The 25,383-nt window shown below is 49.2% G+C and overlaps 1 protein-coding gene across 1 annotated transcript in view; it reads left to right on the forward strand.

Moving 5' to 3' along the window:
- The first annotated feature begins 276 nt into the window (after window positions 1-276).
- LOC138357424 (uncharacterized) overlaps window positions 277-25,383 on the forward strand; it is a 94,681-nt gene continuing 69,574 nt past the window's right edge. The window contains exons 1-3 of the mRNA XM_069314306.1: window positions 277-378; window positions 11,915-11,998; window positions 16,901-16,984. Of these exons, the coding sequence (XP_069170407.1) occupies window positions 277-378; window positions 11,915-11,998; window positions 16,901-16,984 (270 nt within the window). The remainder of the gene's footprint in view (window positions 379-11,914; window positions 11,999-16,900; window positions 16,985-25,383) is intronic.

A 25,383-nucleotide genomic window follows, 5' to 3' on the forward strand; every position in this document is an offset into this window, starting at 1 on the left:
AAAGTCCCTAAGCCTACCTAAATAAATGGTTTGAATTTCTAACCTACCTAAGTAAGGGACTAAGCTAATTGTGAGCAAAAATGTACTCGAATTAACATTGTGAGCAGTATTGAGCTCATTAACAGGTCGAGTCATATTGAACTCTTGAACATGGTGAGCTATAGTGAGCTCGTTAGCAGTGCTAACAGGGTGAGTTACAGTGAACTCGTGAACATGGTGAGCTATATTGAGCTCGTTAACAGAGTTAACAGAGTGAGCTGTATTGAGCTCGTTAACATGGGGAGCTATATTAAGCTCATTAAGCATGTTAACAGGGTGAGCTGTATTGAGCTTGTTAACATGGAGAGCTATATTGAGCTCATTAAGCATGTTAACAGGGTGAGTTATATTGAACTCGTCAACAGTGTTGACAGGGTGAGCTACAGGGAGCTCGAATTAACGAGGTGGAGTTTTGCATCATTCAATTATCATGGCGAGCAGTGCTCGTGGCATGGGGAACATTAAAGCGTTCGATTGTCATGGCGAGCAATATTAAGCTCGTACGCATGGGGAACAAGCACTCATATTATTACGTTAATTCTAAGGTGAGCTATATTAAGCTCATGAAGCATGTTAATTAACAATGCTGATGTTTAACGATAATGCATTAAACATATTAGTTCTCTGTAAATTCGCTTACTTATTAGTAAGTTTGCAAGTTTGTTCGTGCTGCGCTCCTACACTAAATAAGCAGAAACGAAAGAAAAACAACTCAAACAAATTGATGCAAGTATTTATCACTAACTCTTAGTGCAGAAAACATAATATTAAGAAGGTTTTCTTGGCAAACCTTTAAGCGCATGTATAGTGGACCAGTGGTCCTAGTGAATTTGTAATTACTGAAGTTGCTTGATGACTTCATAGAATTACTAAATTCAGGAAATGCCAGTGGCATTGAGTGCTAGATTCTCTAGCCTAACATTATTAATTACCTAGGGAGTACTAGATTCTCTAGCCCAACATTACAATTTACCTAGGAAGACTGAGTGTGGTCAATTACTACTTGTCGAGAATAATTCTAGGCCTGCAGTGAATTCAATAGTTTGGTCGCTGTGACTTGTACTTGTTTGAGTACGGACCATTGGTTTTCACTGAGAGCTATGAAACATCTCGGCGAGTATCAATTGCACTACATTCAATCTGAGTTTATTACTCAGCTGTGTTTCTCCTTTTAGCTTGCTGCTGGAGAATTGATTTACTGCTGACTAATTTATTATTATTGGCAGGCTTAGGCTTGTTCACATTCAGAACTTTACCAGTAAGTAAGTAGCCACCTGCAGATTGGAGCATATTCATTCCCAATCGTTTAACATGTCCTGTTATGAACTGGTAATAGTAGTCGGCTCCTACTAGTACATCTACATTGTTAAAGCGGTCAGACGTTAACTTGTTGTCAGCCAAATTAATTTCACGTTCCTGCAGGAAGTGGGCTGTGTACCCCAGACCCTTAATATTTAAGTCTAAAGGTATTTGATCCACAACAATGGCTTGGACAGCCTTGGCATGACTACCTAGTCGTACAAGCGGTTGAACTACTGAGTATTCATGGGTTCCTCGATTTATCATGGACCCTGACAAGTTTAATTTTACCTGTCCTATTGGTTGTAAATTAAGTGCCTCTGCTGCTCTTTGAGTAATGAAAGTTCTCTGGGAACCTTGGTCAAATAGTCTACGTATGGTGATCTTGGTTCCTCTGTTCTTCACTTGAAGTTGGGCAGTAGGCAAGGTAGCATCCACTTGAGATGCTTGTGAAGTTACGCTGTACACATCTCGCACCTTGCAGCACTGTATTGGTGTAGATTCTCTACGTCCTATTCTAGGATTGACATAATTTGTCTTAACTAATTTGCACAGTGCAGCATGATGCTTGCCCCTTCTACACCTATTGCAGGTGTTCAGTGGGGTGTCACAGCTGTTAACATTATGTGGTTTGAGACACCTAGTACATTTGTGTAACTGTTTGAGTCGTCTGACTCTTGTGTCTCTATTAGGATAATTAGTACATTTGTACAGAGAATGTTTTTGATTGCAAAACAAGCACATTCCCCATCCTACAGATCGTTTAGAGATTACCGGTTTAGGTAAAACAGTACTTGCAGGTTGTGATGGTTTTGCTGCTTGCATTTGCTTGTTATTTATTCTCTTGTGAGTACTTGGTGTACTCTGGGGAACCATTAATAGGCTCTTGGGAGTGCTCTTTGGACTATTAGGTCTCTTAGAAGCACCTGTGGAATCATTGGGGGTACTCTTTGGACTATTAGGTCTCTTAGGAGCACCTGTGGAATCATTGGGGGTGCTCTTTGGACTATTAGGTCTCTTAGGAGCACCTGTGGGACTCTTAGGCCTCACTGATGAATCAGTATTTGACTGATTGTTGTTACATTGATTATTAGCACCTTTGTTACCTAGTGACAGTGTCACTTTAGGAGTTTCAGGCAAGGAAACTGATGTAGGTACAGTTTTGGTGCATTCAGATTTAGCATTAATTGCTTGGTCTACTGTATGATTGCTCATATTGCGCAAACCTGTAAATATATCCTGCATTGACAGGGTATTACCATTCTGGCATACATATAATTTATTAAGTGTGTCACCAGACAATTTTCTCTGGATGATAATTTTAGTCATCCACTCAGTAGTTGGGTGATCCACCTCTTTACTGAAAGAATTTATCAGTGACTCAAGTGGTGGTGCAGCCACCTGGTGATGGTAGATGTGTAGTTACCTGGTGACGGTAGTGGTGTATCCACCTGGTGGTGGTAGTAGTGTAGCTACCTGGTGATGGTAGTGGTGTAGCCACCTGGTGATGGTTGTGGTGTAGCTACCTGGTGATGGTAGTGGTGTAGCCACCTGGTGATAGTAGTGGTGTAGCCACCTGGTGATGGTAGTGGTGTAGCTACCTGGTGATGGTAGTGGTGTAGCTACCTGGTGATGGTAGTGGTGTAGCCCCCTGGTGATGGTATTGGTGGAGCTACCTGGTGATGGTAGTAGTGTAGCCACCAGAGGATGGTAGTGGTGTAGCTACCTGGTGATGGTGGTGGTGTAGCTACCTGGTGATGGTAGTAGTGTAGCCACCTGGTGATAGTAGTGGTGTAGCCACCTGGTGATGGTAGTGGTGTAGCCACCTGGTGATAGTAGTGATGTAGCTACCTGGTGATGGTGGTGGTGTAGCTACCTGCTGATGGTAGTGATGTAGCCATCAAGTGATGGGAGTGGTGTAGCGACCTGGTGATGTTATTAGTGTAGCCACCTGGTGATGGTAGTGGTGTAGCCACCTGGTGATGGTAGTGGTGTAGTTACCTGGTGATGGTGGTGGTGTAGTTACCTGGTGATGGTAGTAGTGTAGTTGCGTTGCCTGGTGATGGTTGTGTTGTAGTTACCTGGTGATGGTAGTGGTGTTGCCACCTGGTGATGGTAGTAGTGTAGCCACCTGGTGATGGTAGTGGTGTAGCTACCTGGTGATGGTAGTGGTGAAGCTACCTGGTGATGGTAGAGGTGTAGCTACCTGGTGATGGTAGTGGTGTAGCCACCTGGTGATGGTAGTGATGTAGCTACCTGAAAATGGGTGTGGTGTAGCCACCTGGTGATGGTAGTGGTGTAGCCACCTGGTGATGGTAGTGGTATAGCCACCTGGTGATGGTAGTGGTGTAGCCACCTGGTGATGATAGATGTGTAGCCATCTGGTGATGGTAGTGGTGTAGCCATCAGGTGATGGCAGTGGTGTAGCCACCTGGTGATAGTAGTGGTGTAGCCATTTGGTGATATTTGTGGTGTAGCCACCAGGTAATGGTAGTGTAGTAGCCACCTGGTGATAGTAGTGGTGTAGCCACCTGCTCATGGTAGTGGTGTAGATACCTGATGATGGTAGTGGTGTAGCAACCTGGTGATGGTAGTGGTGTAGTCCCCTGGTGATGGTAGTGTTGTAGCCAGCTGGTAATGTAGTTGCCTACCATCACCAGGCAGCTACACCACTACCTGGTGTTGGTAGTGGTGTAACCACCAGGTAATGGTAGTGGTGTAGCCACCTGGTGATGGTGGTGGTGTAGCCATCAGGTGATGGCAGTGGTGTAGCCACCTGGTGATATTAGTGGTGTAGCCATTTGGTGATATTTGTGGTGTAGCCACCAGGTAATGGTAGTGTAGTAGCCAACTGGTGATAGTAGTGGTGTAGCCACCTGCTCATGGTAGTGGTGTAGATACCTGATGATGGTAGTGGTGTAGCAACCTGGTGATGGTAGTGGTGTAGCCCCCTGGTGATGGTAGTGTTGTAGCCAGCTGGTAATGTAGTTGCCTACCATCACCAGGCAGCTACACCACTACCTGGTATTGGTAGTGGTGTAACCACCAGGTAATGGTAGTGGTGTAGCCACCTGGTGATGGTAGTGGTGTAGTCACCTGGTGATGGTAGTGGTGTAGCTACCTGGTGATGGTAGTGGTGTAGCTACCTGGTGATGGTAGTGCTGTAGTTACTTGGTGATGGTAGTTTTGTAGCTACCTGGTGATGGTAATGGTGTAGCCACCTTGTGATGGTAATAGTGTAGCCACCTAGTGATGGTAGTGGTGTAGACAGCTGGTGATGGTAGTGGTGTAGTTACCTCGTGATGGTAGTTTTGTAGCTACCTGGTGATGGTAATGGTATAGCCACCTTGTGATCACCATCACCAGGTAGCTACATCACTACCATCACCAGGTGGCTACACCACTACCATCACCAGGTGGCTACACCACTACTATCACCAGGTGGCTACACTACTACCATCACCAGGCAGCTACACCACCACCATCACCAGGTAGCTACACCACTACCATCACCTGGTGGCTACACTACTACCATCACCAGGTAGCTCCACCAATACCATCACCAGGGGGCTACACCACTACCATCACCAGGTGGCTACACCACTACCATCACCTGGAAGCTACACCACTACCATCACCAGGTAGCTACACCACTACCATCACCAGGTGGCTACATAACTACCATCACCAGGTAGCTACACTACTACCACCACCAGGTGGATACACCACTACCATCACCAGATAACTACACATCTACCATCACCAGGTGGCTGCACCACTACCATCAGCAGGTATCTTCATCACTACTATCACCAGGTGGCTACACCAGTGCCATCACCAGGTGGCTACACCACTAACATCACCAGGTAGCTACACCACTACCATCACCAGGTAGCTACTCAACTACCATCACCATGCAGCTACACACCTACCTTCACCAGGTGGCTACACCACTACCATCACCAGATGGCCACACCACTACCATCACCAGGTGGCTACACCACTACTATCACCAGGTAGCTACTACACTACCATTACCTGGTGGCTACACCACTAATATCACGAAATGGCTACACCACTACTATCACCAGGTAGCTACACCACTACCATCACCAGATGGCTACACCACTACCATCACTAGGTGGCTACACCACTACCATCGCCAAGTGGCTACACCACAGCTATCACCAGTTAGCTACACCACTACCATCACCAGGTGGCTACACCAATACCATCACTAGGTGGCTACACAACAACCATCACCAGGTAACTACACCAGTACTATCACCAGGTTGCTACACCAGTACCATCAACAGGTAACTACACCAGTACTATCACCAGGTGGCTACACCACTACCATCACCAGGTGGCTGCACCAATACCATCACCAGGTAGCTACACCACTACCATCTCCAGGTGTCTACGCCACTACCATCACCAGGTGGCTACACCACTACCATCACCAGGTAGCTACAACACTACCCTCACCAGGTGGTTACACCACTACCATCACCAGATAGCTACACCACTACTATCACCAGGTAACCACACCACTATCATCACCAGGTGGCCACACCACTACCATCACCAGGTAGCTACAGCACTACCATCACCAGGTGGCTACACCACAAACATCACCAGGTAGCTACACCACTCCCATCACCAGGTGGCTACATCACTACCATCAACAGGTAACTACACCTCTACCATCACCATGAATCTACGCCACTACCATCACCAGGTGGCTGCATAACTACCATCACCATGTGGCTACACCACTACCATCACCAGGTAGGTACACCACTACCATCACCAGGTGGCTACACCACTACATCACCAGGTAGCTACACCACTACCATCACCAGGTCGCAACACAACTACCATCACCAGGTAGCTACACCACTACTATCACCAGGAGGCTACACCACTACCATCACAAGCTTGCTACACCATTACCATCATCAGGTAGCTACACCACTACCATCAGCAGGTGGCTACACCACTACCATCACCAGGTGACTACTTCACTACCATTACCTGGTGGCTACACCACTAATATCACGAAATTGCTACACCACTACTATCACCAGGTAGCTACACCACTACCATCACCAGATGGCTACACCACTACCATCACCAGGTGGCTACATTACTACCATCACCAGGTGGCTACACCACAGCCATCACCAGTTAGCTACACCACTACCATCACCAGGTGGCTACACCAATACCATCACTAGGTGGCTACACAACAACCATCACCAGGTAACTACACCAGTACCATCACCAGGTAACTACACCAGTACTATCACCAGGTGGCTACACCACTACCATCACCAGGTGGCTGCACCACTACCATCACCAGGTAGCTATACCACTAACATCACCAGGTGGCTACACCACTAACATCACCAGATAGCTACACCACTCCACTCACCAGGTGGCTACATCACTACCATCAGCAGGTAACTATACCTCTACCATCACCATGTAGCTACACCACTACCATCACCAGGTGGCTACACCACAACCATTACCAGGTGGTTACAACACCACCATCACCAGGTAGCTACACCACTACAATCACCAGGTGGCTACATCACTACCATCACCAGGTGGCTACACCACTACCATCACCAGGTAGCTACACCACTACCATCACCAGGTGGCTACACCACTACCATCACCAGGTGGCTACACCACTACTATCACCAGGCAACGCAACTACACCACTACAATCACCAGGTAGCTACATCACTACCATCACCAGGTGGGTACACTACTACCATCACTAGGTAGTTCTACCTATACCATCACCAGGGGGCTACACCACTACCATCACCAAGTAGCTACTCCACTACCATCACCAGGTAGCTACATCACTACCATCATCAGGTGGCTACACCACTACCATCACCAGGAAGCTACACCACTACCATCACCGTCTGGCTACACCACTACAATTTTCAGGTGGCTACACCACTACCATCACCAGGTGGCTACTCCATTACCATCACCAGGCAACTACTCCATTACCATCACCAGGTAACTACACCAGTTCCATCACTAGGTAGCGACACCACTACCATCACCAGGTAACTACACTAGTACCATCACCAGGTTGCTACACCACTACCATCACCAGGTAGGTACACCAGTACCATCACCAGGTAGCTATATCACTACAATCACCAGGTGGCTACACCACTACCATCACCAGGTAGCTACACCGCTACCATCACAAGGTAGCTACACCACTACCATCACCAGGTGGCTACACCACTACCATCTCCAGGTAGCTACACTACTACCACCACCAGGTGGATACAACACTACCATCACCTGGTAACTACACAACTACCATCACCAAGTGGCTACACCACTACCATCACCAGGTAGCTTCATCACTACCATCACCAGGTGGCTACACCAGTGCCATCACCAGGTGGCTACACCACTACCATCACCAGGTAGCTACACCACTACCATCATCATGTAGCTACACCACTACCTTCACCAGGTAACAACACCACTACCATCACTAGGTGGCCACACCACTACCATCATCAGGTAGCTACACCACTACCATCACCAGGTCGCTACATCACTACCATCACCAGGAAGCTACACCACTACCATCACCAGGTGGCTACACTACTACTATCATAAGGTGGCTACACCATTACCATCACCAGGTAGCTACAAAACTACCATTACAGGGTAACTACACCACTACCATCACCAGGTGGCTACACCACTACCATCACCAGCTGTCTACACCACTACCATCACCAGGTGGCTACACTACTACCATCAAAAGGTGGCTACACCAATACCATCACCAGGTAGCGAAATCTACCATCACCATGTAACTACACCACTACCTTCACCAGGTAGCTACACCACTACCATCACCAGGTAGCTACACCACTACCATCACCAGGTAGCTACACCACTCCCATCACCAGGTGGCTACATCACTACCATCAACAGGTAACTACACCTCTACCATCACCATGAAGCTACGCCACTACCATCACCAGGTGGCTGCATAACTACCATCACCAGGTGGCTACACCACTACCATCACCAGGTAGGTACACCACTACCATCACCAGGTGGCTACACCACTACATCACCAGGTAGCTACACCACTACCATCACCAGGTCGCAACACAACTACCATCACCAGGTAGCTACACCACTACTATCACCAGGAGGCTACACCACTACCATCACAAGCTTGCTACACCATTACCATCACCAGGTAGGTACACCACTACCATCACCAGGTAGCTACACCACTACCATCACCATGTAACTACACCTCTACCATCACCAGGTAGCTACACCACAACCATCACTAGGTAGCTATACCACTACCATCAGCCGGTGGCTACACCACTACCATCACCAGGTAGATACACCACTACCATCACCAGGTGGCTACACCACTACCATCACCAGGTAGCTACACCACTACCATCACCAGGTGGCCACATCGCTACTATCACCAGGTGGCTACACCACTACCATCACCAGGTAACTACACCACTACCATCACCAGGAAACTGCACCATTACCATCACCAGATAGCTACACAACTACCTTCACCAGGTGGCTACACCACTACTATCACCAGGTAGCTACATCACTACCATCACCAGGTGGCTACACCACTACCATCACCAGGTGGCTACATCACTACCATCACCAGGTGGCTACACCACTACCATCACCAAGTAGCTATACCACTACCATCACCAGGTGGCTACACCACTACCATCACCAGGTGGCTACACCACTACTATCACCGGGTGGCTACACTACTACCATCACCAGGTAACTACACAACTACCATCACCAGGTAACTACACTACTACCATGACCAGGCAACTACACCACTAAAATCACTAGGTAGCTACACCACTACCATCACCAGGTGGCTACACCACTACCATCACCAGGTAGCTCCACCAATACCATGACCAGGGGGCTACACCACTACCATCACCAGGTAGCTACACCACTACCATCACCAGGTGGCTACACCACTACCATCACCAGGTGGCTACACCACTACCATCACCAGGTAGCTACACCACTGCCATCATCAGGTAGCTACACCACTACCATCAGCAGGTGGCTACACCACTACCATCACCAGGTGACTACTTCACTACCATTACCTGGTGGCTACACCACTAATATCACGAAATTGCTACACCACTACTATCACCAGGTAGCTACACCACTACCATCACCAGATGGCTACACCACTACCATCACCAGGTGGCAACATTACTACCATCACCAGGTGGCTACACCACAGCCATCACCAGTTAGCTACACCACTACCATCACCAGGTGGCTACACCAATACCATCACTAGGTGGCTACACAACAACCATCACCAGGTAACTACACCAGTACCATCACCAGGTAACTACACCAGTACTATCACCAGGTGGCTACACCACTACCATCACCAGGTGGCTGCACCACTACCATCACCAGGTAGCTACACCACTACCATCACCAGGTGGCTACACCACTAACATCACCAGATAGCTACACCACTCCACTCACCAGGTGGCTACATCACTACCATCAGCAGGTAACTATACCTCTACCATCACCATGTAGCTACACCACTACCATCACCAGGTGGCTACACCACTACCATCACCAGGTGGCTACACCACTACCATCACCAGACAGCTACGCCACTATCATCACCAGGTAGCTACACCACTACCATCACCAGATGGCTACATCACTACTATCAGCAGGTAACTACACCTCTACCATCACCATGTAGCTACACCGCTACCTTCACCAGGTAACAACACCACTACCATCACTAGGTGGCCACACCACTACCATCATCAGGTAGCTACACCACTACCCTCACTAGGTCGCTACACCACTACCATCACCGGGTAGCTACACCACTACCATCACCAGGTGGCAATACCACTACCATCACCAGGTGGCTACACCACTACCATCACCAGCTGTCTACACCACTACCATCACCAGGTGGCTACACTACTACCATCACAAGGTGGCTTCACCACAGCCATCACCAGTTAGCTGCACCACTACCATCACCATGTGGCTACACCAATACCATCACTAGGTGGCTACACCACAAACATCACCAGATAACTACACCAGTACCATCACCAGGTAACTACACCAGTACTATCACCAGGTGGCTACACAATTACCATCACCAGGTGGCTGCACCACTACCATCACCAGGTGGCTACACCACTACCATTACCAGGTAACCACACCACTATCATCACCAGGTGGCCACACAACTACCATCACCAGGTATCTACACCACTACCATCACCAGGTGGCTACAACACTAACATCACCAGGTAGCTACACCACTCCCATCACCAGGTAGGTACACCACTACCATCAACATGAAACTACACCTTTACCATCACCATGTAGCTACACCACTACCATCACCAGGTGGCTACACCACTACCATCACCAGGTGGCTACACTATTACCATCACCAGGTAGGTACACCACTACCATCACCAGGTGGATACACCACTACCATCACCAGGTAGCTACACCACTACCATCACCAGGTCGCTACACCACTACCATCACCAGGTAGCTACACCACTACTATCACCAGGTAGCTACACCACTATCATCACAAGTTTGCTACACCTTTACCATCACCAGGCAGCTACAAAACTACCATCACTAGGTAACTACACCACTATTATCACCAGGTAGCTACACCACTACCATCATCAGGTAGCTACACCACTACCATCACCAGGTAGCTACACCACTACCTTCACCAGGTAGATACACCACTACCATCACCAGGTGGCTAAACCACTACCATCACCAGGTAGCTACACCACTACCATCACCAGGTGGCTACACCACTACCATCACCAGGTAGCTACACCACTACCATCACCAGGTAACTACACCAGTACCATCACCAGGTAGTTACAAAACTACCATCACTAGGTAACTACACCACTATTATCACCAGGTAGCTACACCACTACCATCACCATGTAACTACACCACTACCTTCACCAGATAGCTACACCACAACCATCACCAGGTAGCTACACCACTACCATCACCAGGCAGCTACACTACTACCATCACCAGGTAGCTACACCACTACTATCACCAGGTAACTACACCAGTACCATCACCAGGTAACTACACCTGAACTATCACCAGGTGGCTACACCACAACCATCACTATGTAACTACACCTTGTTATGGACCCGAGCCCAGCGTCCGAGCACGGAGCAGTGACGACCGCGCCATCTGTGGGTCAGCTCCCGAAACCCCCTCCAAATGGACGGCGCCATCTAGTGAATACAGGAAATACCAGCCACGAGGGCTTGATTCCCGTCCTGATCAGCTCATAACACAGCCGCTGCTGACCTCTGGTGAGGTGACGTTTAGACAGCAACGCCATCTATGGAGTGGATAGGTGGGCGTTTGTGTCTAAGCCTGTAAGTGAGATGCCCTAGAGTGTAACCGGTACTGATGACGTGTCTGATTACAGAGTCGACCTAGGACTGCTGTAATGAACGTTGGATCAGTCTACCCAAGGCAGCCGAAGACTCTCCACGTGTATGCTGCAGCAGCTGTGAGTCACCCCCCGGATGAACACTGTTGTGTTAGCCTGCTTGTGACGTGGCAGCTGAGGGATTGTCGTACCCGGGACTGACTGGTGGAGACGCTTAACCACTGGGGTGTAGTGGTGAGGAGAGTGATCTGTGGGATCACACGAGGCTCCTGACTAGGGCTCGCAACACTAGTATCGGTCGTGGAGTGGCCTACGCAGCGTTGCTGATTGGAACCTGCCAGCTACAGGCTGGATTTGTGGTTGACGGCCTCCACGACGGTGCCCCCAGTGGAACTGTGATTTGGCTGGCCTGTGGCCAGGGTAGACTCAAGAGAATCGAAGGATTCATCGTGAGGCCACAAGAGGACCAAGAGCTAAGCATCGTCGAGCACCGTGGAACATTCCGCGTCTTCAGAGGAAGACCACATTGTATATAATAGTGTTTATACCTCCCCCGTGTGATAAGATATATATTATTTATGGTGATGGTGACAATTATATTATTAAGTTTTTGCCTTTGTCTCCCTTCTCCTTTACACCACTACCATCACCAGGTGGCTACTACACTACCATTACCTGGTGGCTACATCACTAATATCACCAAATGGCTACGCCACTACTATCACCAGGTGGCAACACCACTACCCTCACCTTATGGCTAAACCACTACCATCACCTGGTGGCTACACATCTACCATCACCAGGTGGCTACACATCTACCATCACCAGGTGGCTACACCATTACCATCAACAGGTGGCTACACCAGTACCATCGCCAGGTGGCTACACCACAACAATCACCAGGTGGCTACACCACTACCATCACCAGGCAATGCAACTACACCACTACAATCACCAGGTAGCTACATCACTACCATCACCAGGTGGCCACACCACTACCATCACTAGGTAGTTCTACCACTACCATCACCAGGGGGCTACACCATTACCATCACCAGGGGGCTACACCACTACCATCACCAGGTAGCTACACCACTACCATCATCAGGTGGTTACAACACCACCATCACCAGGTAGCTACACCACTACCATCACCAGGTGGCTACATCACTACCATCACCAGGTGGCTAAACCACTACCATCACCAGGTAGCTACACCACTACCATCACCAGGTGGCTACACCACTACCATCACCAGGTGGCTACACCACGCATATCACCAGGTGGCTACACTACTACCATCACCAGGTAACTACACCACTACTATCACCAGGTAACTACAACACTACAATCACCAGGCAACGCAACTACACCACTAGAATCACCAGGTAGCTACATCACTACCATCACCAGGTGGCTACACCACTACCATCACTAGGTAGTTCTACCAATACCATCACCAGGGGGCTACACCACTACCATCAACAGGTAGCTACACCACTACCATCACCAGGTAGCTACATCACTAACATCACCAGGTGACTACACCACTACCATCACCAGGAAGCTACACCACTATTATCACCGTCTGGCTACACCACTACAATTTTCAGGTGGCTACACCACTACCATCACCAGGTGGCTACACCACTACCATCACCAGGCAACTACACCAGTACCATCACCAGGTAACTACATCAGTTCCATCACTAGGTGGCTACACGACTACCATCACCAGGTAGCTACACCACTACCATCACCAGGTAACTACACCAGTACCATCACCAGGTTGCTACACCACTACCATCACCAGGTAGGTACACCAGTACCATCACCAGGTAGCTATATCACTACAATCACCAGGTAGCTATATCACTACAATCACCAGGTGGCTACACCACTACCATCACCAGGTAGCTACACCGCTACCATCACCAGGTAGCTACACCACTACCATCACCAGGTAACCACATTACTATCATCACCAGGTGGCCACACCACTACCATCACCAGGTATCTACACCACTAAAATCACCAGGTGGCTACACCACTAACATCACCAGGTAGCTACACTACTCCCATCACCAGGTAGGTACACCACTACCATCAACTTGTAACTACACCTTTACCATCACCATGTAGCTACACCACTACCATCACCAGGTGGCTACACCACTACCATCACCAGGTGGCTACACCATTACCATCACCAGGTAGGTACACCACTACCATCACCAGGTGGCTACACCACTACCATCACCAGGTAGCTACACCACTACCATCACCAGGTCGCTACACCACTACCATCACCAGGTAGCTACACCACTACTATCAACAGGTAGCTACACCACTACCATCACAAGGTTGCTACACCTTTACCATCACCAGGCAGCTACAAAACTACCATCACTAGGTAACTACACCACTATTATCACCAGGTAGCTACACCACTACCATCATCAGGTAGCTACACCACTACCATCACCAGGTAGCTACACCACTACCATCACCAGGTATATACACCACTACCATCACCAGGTGGCTAAACCACTACCATCACCAGGCAGCTACAAAACTACCATCACTAGGTAACTACACCACTATTATCACTAAGTAGCTACACCACTACCATCATCAGGTAGCTACACCACTACCATCACCAGGTAGCTACACCACTACCATCACCAGGTAGATACACCACTACCATCACCAGGTGGCTAAACCACTACCATCACCAGGTAGCTACACCACTACCATCACCAGGTAACTACACCAGTACCATCACCAGGTAGCTACAAAACTACCATCACTAGGTAACTACACCACTATTATCACCAGGTAGCTACACCACTACCATCACCATGTAACTACACCACTACCTTCACCAGGTAGCTACATCACAACCATCACCAGGTAGCTACACCACTACCATCAACAGGCAGCTACACTACTACCATCACCAGGTAGCTACACCACTACCATCACCAGGCAACTACACCAGTACCATCACCAGGTAACTACACCAGTTCCAACACTAGGTGGCTACACGACTACCATCACCAGGTAGCTACACCACTACCATCACCAGGTAACTACACCAGTACCATCACCAGGTTGCTACACCACTACCATCACCAGGTAGGTACACCAGTACCATCACCAGGTAGCTATATCACTACAATCACCAGGTGGCTACACAACTACCATCACCAGGTAGCTACACCACTACCATCACCAGGTAACCACACCACTTTCATCACCAGGTGGCCACACCACTACCATCACCAGGTATCTACACCACTACCATCACCAGTTTGCTACACCACTAACATCACCAGGTGGCCACACCACTACCATCACCAGGTATCTACACGACTACCGTCACCAGGTTGCTACACCACTAACATCACCAGGTAGCTACACTACTCCCATCACAAGGTAGGTACACCACTACCATCAACATGTAACTACACCTTTACCATCACCATGTAGCTACACCACTACCATCACCAGGTGGCTACACCACTACCATCACCAGGTAGCTACACCACTACCATCACCAGGTCGCTACACCACTACCATCACCAGGTAGCTACACCACTACCATCACCAGGTAGCTACACCACTACCATCACCAGGTCGCTACACCACTACCATCACCAGGTAGCTACACCACTACTATCACCAGGTAGCTTCACCACTACCATCACAAGGTTGCTACACCTTTACCATCACCAGGCAGCTACAAAACTACCATCACTAGGTAACTACACCACTATTATCACCAGGTAGCTACACCACTACCATCATCAGGTAGCTACACCACTACCATCACCAGGTAGCTACACCACTACCATCACCAGGTAGCTACACCACTACCATCACCAGGTGGTTACAACACCACCATCACCAGGTAGCTACACCACTACCATCACCAGGTGGCTACATCACAACCATCACCAGGTGGCTACACCACTACCATCACCAGGTAGCTACACCACTACCATCACCAGGTGGCTACACCACTACCATCACCAGGTGGCTACACCACTACCATTACCAGGTAACCACACCACTATCATCACCAGGTGGCCACACAACTACCATCACCAGGTATCTACACCACTACCATCACCAGGTGGCTACACCACTAACATCACCAGGTAGCTACACCACTCCCATCACCAGGTAGGTACACCACTACCATCAACATGAAACTACACCTTTACCATCACCATGTAGCTACACCACTACCATCACCAGGTGGCTACACCACTACCATCACCAGGTGGCTACACTATTACCATCACCAGGTAGGTACACCACTACCATCACCAGGTGGATACACCACTACCATCACCAGGTAGCTACACCACTACCATCACCAGGTCGCTACACCACTACCATCACCAGGTAACTACACCAGTACCATCACCAGGTAGTTACAAAACTACCATCACAAGGTAACTACACCACTATTATCACCAGGTAGCTACACCACTACCATCACCATGTAACTACACCACTACCTTCACCAGATAGCTACACCACAACCATCACCAGGTAGCTACACCACTACCATCACCAGGCAGCTACACTACTACCATCACCAGGTAGCTACACCACTACTATCACCAGGTAACTACACCAGTACCATCACCAGGTAACTACACCTGAACTATCACCAGGTGGCTACACCACAACCATCACTATGTAACTACACCTTGTTATGGACCCGAGCCCAGCGTCCGAGCACGGAGCAGTGACGACCGCGCCATCTGTGGGTCAGCTCCCGAAACCCCCTCCAAATGGACGGCGCCATCTAGTGAATACAGGAAATACCAGCCACGAGGGCTTGATTCCCGTCCTGATCAGCTCATAACACAGCCGCTGCTGACCTCTGGTGAGGTGACGTTTAGACAGCAACGCCATCTATGGAGTGGATAGGTGGGCGTTTGTGTCTAAGCCTGTAAGTGAGATGCCCTAGAGTGTAACCGGTACTGATGACGTGTCTGATTACAGAGTCGACCTAGGACTGCTGTAATGAACGTTGGATCAGTCTACCCAAGGCAGCCGAAGACTCTCCACGTGTATGCTGCAGCAGCTGTGAGTCACCCCCCGGATGAACACTGTTGTGTTAGCCTGCTTGTGACGTGGCAGCTGAGGGATTGTCGTACCCGGGACTGACTGGTGGAGACGCTTAACCACTGGGGTGTAGTGGTGAGGAGAGTGATCTGTGGGATCACACGAGGCTCCTGACTAGGGCTCGCAACACTAGTATCGGTCGTGGAGTGGCCTACGCAGCGTTGCTGATTGGAACCTGCCAGCTACAGGCTGGATTTGTGGTTGACGGCCTCCACGACGGTGCCCCCAGTGGAACTGTGATTTGGCTGGCCTGTGGCCAGGGTAGACTCAAGAGAATCGAAGGATTCATCGTGAGGCCACAAGAGGACCAAGAGCTAAGCATCGTCGAGCACCGTGGAACATTCCGCGTCTTCAGAGGAAGACCACATTGTATATAATAGTGTTTATACCTCCCCCGTGTGATAAGATATATATTATTTATGGTGATGGTGACAATTATATTATTAAGTTTTTGCCTTTGTCTCCCTTCTCCTTTACACCACTACCATCACCAGGTGGCTACTACACTACCATTACCTGGTGGCTACATCACTAATATCACCAAATGGCTACGCCACTACTATCACCAGGTGGCAACACCACTACACTCACCTTATGGCTAAACCACTACCATCACCTGGTGGCTACACATCTACCATCACCAGGTGGCTACACATCTACCATCACCAGGTGGCTACACCATTACCATCAACAGGTGGCTACACCAGTACCATCGCCAGGTGGCTACACCACAACAATCACCAGGTGGCTACACCACTACCATCACCAGGCAATGCAACTACACCACTACAATCACCAGGTAGCTACATCACTACCATCACCAGGTGGCCACACCACTACCATCACTAGGTAGTTCTACCACTACCATCACCAGGGGGCTACACCATTACCATCACCAGGGGGCTACACCACTACCATCACCAGGTAGCTACACCACTACCATCATCAGGTGGTTACAACACCACCATCACCAGGTAGCTACACCACTACCATCACCAGGTGGCTACATCACTACCATCACCAGGTGGCTAAACCACTACCATCACCAGGTAGCTACACCACTACCATCACCAGGTGGCTACACCACTACCATCACCAGGTGGCTACACCACGCATATCACCAGGTGGCTACACTACTACCATCACCAGGTAACTACACCACTACTATCACCAGGTAACTACAACACTACAATCACCAGGCAACGCAACTACACCACTAGAATCACCAGGTAGCTACATCACTACCATCACCAGGTGGCTACACCACTACCATCACTAGGTAGTTCTACCAATACCATCACCAGGGGGCTACACCACTACCATCAACAGGTAGCTACACCACTACCATCACCAGGTAGCTACATCACTAACATCACCAGGTGACTACACCACTACCATCACCAGGAAGCTACACCACTATTATCACCGTCTGGCTACACCACTACAATTTTCAGGTGGCTACACCACTACCATCACCAGGTGGCTACACCACTACCATCACCAGGCAACTACACCAGTACCATCACCAGGTAACTACATCAGTTCCATCACTAGGTGGCTACACGACTACCATCACCAGGTAGCTACACCACTACCATCACCAGGTAACTACACCAGTACCATCACCAGGTTGCTACACCACTACCATCACCAGGTAGGTACACCAGTACCATCACCAGGTAGCTATATCACTACAATCACCAGGTAGCTATATCACTACAATCACCAGGTGGCTACACCACTACCATCACCAGGTAGCTACACCGCTACCATCACCAGGTAGCTACACCACTACCATCACCAGGTAACCACATTACTATCATCACCAGGTGGCCACACCACTACCATCACCAGGTATCTACACCACTAAAATCACCAGGTGGCTACACCACTAACATCACCAGGTAGCTACACTACTCCCATCACCAGGTAGGTACACCACTACCATCAACTTGTAACTACACCTTTACCATCACCATGTAGCTACACCACTACCATCACCAGGTGGCTACACCACTACCATCACCAGGTGGCTACACCATTACCATCACCAGGTAGGTACACCACTACCATCACCAGGTGGCTACACCACTACCATCACCAGGTAGCTACACCACTACCATCACCAGGTCGCTACACCACTACCATCACCAGGTAGCTACACCACTACTATCAACAGGTAGCTACACCACTACCATCACAAGGTTGCTACACCTTTACCATCACCAGGCAGCTACAAAACTACCATCACTAGGTAACTACACCACTATTATCACCAGGTAGCTACACCACTACCATCATCAGGTAGCTACACCACTACCATCACCAGGTAGCTACACCACTACCATCACCAGGTATATACACCACTACCATCACCAGGTGGCTAAACCACTACCATCACCAGGCAGCTACAAAACTACCATCACTAGGTAACTACACCACTATTATCACTAAGTAGCTACACCACTACCATCATCAGGTAGCTACACCACTACCATCACCAGGTAGCTACACCACTACCATCACCAGGTAGATACACCACTACCATCACCAGGTGGCTAAACCACTACCATCACCAGGTAGCTACACCACTACCATCACCAGGTAACTACACCAGTACCATCACCAGGTAGCTACAAAACTACCATCACTAGGTAACTACACCACTATTATCACCAGGTAGCTACACCACTACCATCACCATGTAACTACACCACTACCTTCACCAGGTAGCTACATCACAACCATCACCAGGTAGCTACACCACTACCATCAACAGGCAGCTACACTACTACCATCACCAGGTAGCTACACCACTACCATCACCAGGCAACTACACCAGTACCATCACCAGGTAACTACACCAGTTCCAACACTAGGTGGCTACACGACTACCATCACCAGGTAGCTACACCACTACCATCACCAGGTAACTACACCAGTACCATCACCAGGTTGCTACACCACTACCATCACCAGGTAGGTACACCAGTACCATCACCAGGTAGCTATATCACTACAATCACCAGGTGGCTACACAACTACCATCACCAGGTAGCTACACCACTACCATCACCAGGTAACCACACCACTTTCATCACCAGGTGGCCACACCACTACCATCACCAGGTATCTACACCACTACCATCACCAGTTTGCTACACCACTAACATCACCAGGTGGCCACACCACTACCATCACCAGGTATCTACACGACTACCGTCACCAGGTTGCTACACCACTAACATCACCAGGTAGCTACACTACTCCCATCACAAGGTAGGTACACCACTACCATCAACATGTAACTACACCTTTACCATCACCATGTAGCTACACCACTACCATCACCAGGTGGCTACACCACTACCATCACCAGGTAGCTACACCACTACCATCACCAGGTCGCTACACCACTACCATCACCAGGTAGCTACACCACTACCATCACCAGGTAGCTACACCACTACCATCACCAGGTCGCTACACCACTACCATCACCAGGTAGCTACACCACTACTATCACCAGGTAGCTTCACCACTACCATCACAAGGTTGCTACACCTTTACCATCACCAGGCAGCTACAAAACTACCATCACTAGGTAACTACACCACTATTATCACCAGGTAGCTACACCACTACCATCATCAGGTAGCTACACCACTACCATCACCAGGTAGCTACACCACTACCATCACCAGGTAGCTACACCACTACCATCACCAGGTGGTTACAACACCACCATCACCAGGTAGCTACACCACTACCATCACCAGGTGGCTACATCACAACCATCACCAGGTGGCTACACCACTACCATCACCAGGTAGCTACACCACTACCATCACCAGGTGGCTACACCACTACCATCACCAGGTGGCTACACCACGCATATCACCAGGTGGTTACACTACTACCATCACCAGGTAACTGCACCACTACTATCACCAGGTAACTACAACACTACAATCACCAGGCAACGCAACTACACCACTACAATCACCAGGTAGCTACATCACTACCATCACCAGGTGGCTACACCACTACCATCACTAGGTAGTTCTACCAATACCATCAGCAGGGGGCAACACCACTACCATCAACAGGTAGCTACACCACTACCATCACCAGGTAGCTACATCACTAACATCACCAGGTGACTACACCACTACCATCACCAGGAAGCTACACCACTATTATCACCGTCTGGCTACACCACTACAATTTTCAGGTGGCTACACCACTACCATCACCAGGTGGCTACACCACTACCATCACCAGGCAACTACACCAGTACCATCAACAGGTAACTACATCAGTTCCATCACTAGGTGGCTACACGACTACCATCACCAGGTAGCTACACCACTACCATCACCAGGTAACTACACCAGTACCATCACCAGGTTGCTACACCACTACCATCACCAGGTAGGTACACCAGTACCATCACCAGGTAGCTATATCACTACAACCACCAGGTGGCTACACCACTACCATCACCAGGTAGCTACACCGCTACCATCACCAGGTAGCTACACCACTACCATCACCAGGTAACCACACCACTATCATCACCAGGTGGCCACACCACTACCATCACCAGGTATCTACACCACTAAAATCACCAGGTGGCTACACCACTAACATCACCAGGTAGCTACACTACTCCCATCACCAGGTAGGTACACCACTACCATCAACATGTAACTACACCTTTACCATCACCATGTAGCTACACCACTACCATCACCAGGTGGCTACACCACTACCATCACCAGCTGGCTACACCATTACCATCACCAGGTAGGTACACCACTACCATCACCAGGTGGCTACACCACTACCATCACCAGGTAGCTACACCACTACCATCACCAGGTCGCTACACCACTACCATCACCTGGTAGCTACACCACTACTATCACCAGGTAGCTACACCATTACCATCACAAGGTTGCTACACCTTTACCATCACCAGGCAGCTACAAAACTACCATCACTAGGTAACTACACCACTATTATCACCAGGTAGCTACACCACTACCATCATCAGGTAGCTACACCACTACCATCACCAGGTAGCTACACCACTACCATCACCAGGTATATACACCACTACCATCACCAGGTGGCTAAACCACTACCATCACCAGGCAGCTACAAAACTACCATCACTAGGTAACTACACCACTATTATCACTAAGTAGCTACACCACTACCATCATCAGGTAGCTACACCACTACCATCACCAGGTAGCTACACCACTACCATCACCAGGTAGATACACCACTACCATCACCAGGTGGCTAAACCACTACCATCACCAGGCAGCAACACCACTACCATCACCAGGTGGCTACACCACTACCATCACCAGGTAGCTACACCACTACCATCACCAGGTAACTACACCAGTACCATCACCAGGTAGCTACAAAACTACCATCACTAGGTAACTACACCACTATTATCACCAGGTAGCTACACCACTACCATCACCATGTAACTACACCACTACCTTCACCAGGTAGCTACACCACAACCATCACCAGGTAGCTACACCACTACCATCACCAGGCAGCTACACTACTACCATCACCAGGTAGCTACACCACTACCATCACCAGGCAACTACACCAGTACCATCACCAGGTAACTACACCAGTTCCATCACTAGGTGGCTACACGACTACCATCACCAGGTAGCTACACCACTACCATCACCAGGTAACTACACCAGTACCATCACCAGGTTGCTACACCACTACCATCACCAGGTAGGTACACCAGTACCATCACCAGGTAGCTATATCACTACAATCACCAGGTGGCTACACAACTACCATCACCAGGTAGCTACACCGCTACCATCACCAGGTAGCTACACCACTACCATCACCAGGTAACCACACCACTTTCATCACCAGGTGGACACACCACTACCATCACCAGGTATCTACACCACTACCATCACCAGTTTGCTACACCACTAACATCACCAGGTGGCCACACCACTACCATCACCAGGTATCTACACGACTACCGTCACCAGGTTGCTACACCACTAACATCACCAGGTAGCTACACTACTCCCATCACAAGGTAGGTACACCACTACCATCAACATGTAACTACACCTTTACCATCACCATGTAGCTACACCACTACCATCACCAGGTGGCTACACCACTACCATCACCAGGTAGCTACACCACTACCATCACCAGGTCGCTACACCACTACCATCACCAGGTAGCTACACCACTACCATCACCAGGTAGCTACACCACTACCATCACCAGGTCGCTACACCACTACCATCACCAGGTAGCTACACCACTACTATCACCAGGTAGCTTCACCACTACCATCACAAGGTTGCTACACCTTTACCATCACCAGGCAGCTACAAAACTACCATCACTAGGTAACTACACCACTATTATCACCAGGTAGCTACACCACTACCATCATCAGGTAGCTACACCACTACCATCACCAGGTAGCTACACCACTACCATCACCAGGTAGCTACACCACTACCATCACCAGGTGGCTACATCACAACCATCACCAGGTGGCTACACCACTACCATCACCAGGTAGCTACACCACTACCATCACCAGGTGGCTACACCACTACCATCACCAGGTGGCTACACCACGCATATCACCAGGTGGCTACACTACTACCATCACCAGGTAACTGCACCACTACTATCACCAGGTAACTACAACACTACAATCACCAGGCAACGCAACTACACCACTACAATCACCAGGTAGCTACATCACTACCATCACCAGGTGGCTACACCACTACCATCACTAGGTAGTTCTACCAATACCATCAGCAGGGGGCTACACCACTACCATCAACAGGTAGCTACACCACTACCATCACCAGGTAGCTACATCACTAACATCACCAGGTGACTACACCACTACCATCACCAGGAAGCTACACCACTATTATCACCGTCTGGCTACACCACTACAATTTTCAGGTGGCTTCACCACTACCATCACCAGGTGGCTACACCACTACCATCACCAGGCAACTACACCAGTACCATCAACAGGTAACTACATCAGTTCCATCACTAGGTGGCTACACGACTACCATCACCAGGTAGCTACACCACTACCATCACCAGGTAACTACACCAGTACCATCACCAGGTTGCTACACCACTACCATCACCAGGTAGGTACAACAGTACCATCACCAGGTAGCTATATCACTACAACCACCAGGTGGCTACACCACTACCATCACCAGGTAGCTACACCGCTACCATCACCAGGTAGCTACACCACTACCATCACCAGGTAACCACACCACTATCATCACCAGGTGGCCACACCACTACCATCACCAGGTATCTACACCACTAAAATCACCAGGTGGCTACACCACTAACATCACCAGGTAGCTACACTACTCCCATCACCAGGTAGGTACACCACTACCATCAACATGTAACTACACCTTTACCATCACCATGTAGCTACACCACTACCATCACCAGGTGGCTACACCACTACCATCACCAGCTGGCTACACCATTACCATCACCAGGTAGGTACACCACTACCATCACCAGGTGGCTACACCACTACTATCACCAGGTAGCTACACCACTACCATCACAAGGTTGCTACACCTTTACCATCACCAGGCAGCTACAAAACTACCATCACTAGGTAACTACACCACTATTATCACCAGGTAGCTACACCACTACCATCATCAGGTAGCTACACCACTACCATCACCAGGTAGCTACACCACTACCATCACGAGGTATATACACCACTACCATCACCAGGTGGCTAAACCACTACCATCACCAGGCAGCTACAAAACTACCATCACTAGGTAACTACACCACTATTATCACTAAGTAGCTACACCACTACCATCATCAGGTAGCTACACCACTACCATCACCAGGTAGCTACACCACTACCATCACCAGGTAGATACACCACTACCATCACCAGGTGGCTAAACCACTACCATCACCAGGTAGCTACACCACTACCATCACCAGGTGGCTACACCACTACCATCACCAGGTAGCTACACCACTACCATCACCAGGTAACTACACCAGTACCATCACCAGGTAGCTACAAAACTACCATCACTAGGTAACTACACCACTATTATCACCAGGTAGCTACACCACTACCATCACCATGTAACTACACCACTACCTTCACCAGGTAGCTACACCACAACCATCACCAGGTAGCTACACCACTACCATCACCAGGCAGCTACACTACTACCATCACCAGGTAGCTACACCACTACCATCACCAGGCAACTACACCAGTACCATCA

Source organism: Procambarus clarkii, chromosome 1 (genome assembly GCF_040958095.1).
Source record: "Procambarus clarkii isolate CNS0578487 chromosome 1, FALCON_Pclarkii_2.0, whole genome shotgun sequence".
NCBI classification, from domain to species: domain Eukaryota; kingdom Metazoa; phylum Arthropoda; class Malacostraca; order Decapoda; family Cambaridae; genus Procambarus; species Procambarus clarkii.